The sequence below is a fragment of the Penaeus monodon genome, chromosome 31 (assembly GCF_015228065.2).
Source record: "Penaeus monodon isolate SGIC_2016 chromosome 31, NSTDA_Pmon_1, whole genome shotgun sequence".
Lineage (NCBI taxonomy): Eukaryota > Metazoa > Arthropoda > Malacostraca > Decapoda > Penaeidae > Penaeus > Penaeus monodon.
Genome location: NC_051416.1, coordinates 16,744,145 through 16,744,454, shown reverse-complemented (window position 1 = coordinate 16,744,454; position 310 = coordinate 16,744,145). Strand labels below are relative to the sequence as shown.

The 310-nt window shown below is 36.8% G+C and overlaps 1 protein-coding gene across 4 annotated transcripts in view; it reads left to right on the top strand.

The window, feature by feature from the left end:
* Positions 1-310, top strand: part of LOC119593051 (phytanoyl-CoA dioxygenase, peroxisomal-like) — an 85,323-nt gene that overhangs the window by 76,639 nt on the left and 8,374 nt on the right. For 3 of the 4 annotated variants that reach the window (XM_037941953.1, XM_037941951.1, XM_037941952.1), the window contains exon 2: positions 142-239. The exons of the other annotated variant lie outside the window; for it this stretch is intronic. In XM_037941953.1, the coding sequence (XP_037797881.1) occupies positions 177-239 (63 nt within the window). In that variant the 5' untranslated portion in view covers positions 142-176. The remainder of the gene's footprint in view (positions 1-141; positions 240-310) is intronic. 4 annotated transcript variants of the gene reach the window in all.

Below are 310 nucleotides of genomic sequence, written 5' to 3'. Positions count from 1 at the left end.
ATGATTTAACTGTTCCTTTACGAGTGTCTGATAATGAAAGTTTTTTTTTCAATAATTTGTGGTCTTGATATGTAAATTGTTCCAGATCATATTCTGAGGACAGGCTTAAAACATTTTTTTAATGATTTTAACATTTTGCAGGTGTCTGAGAGGTCAAGGAGAAGGTTGACCTCATCATGGCCGACCGGCGCATGAAGGTCATCTTTGGCCACCTGGGTCACAGGGGTCATCATGATATGGTATCCTTTTGTGAATGCTTCATAACTCCGTTTAATTTTTTTCAGAAACTTTTAACTTAGTAACTCCTCTT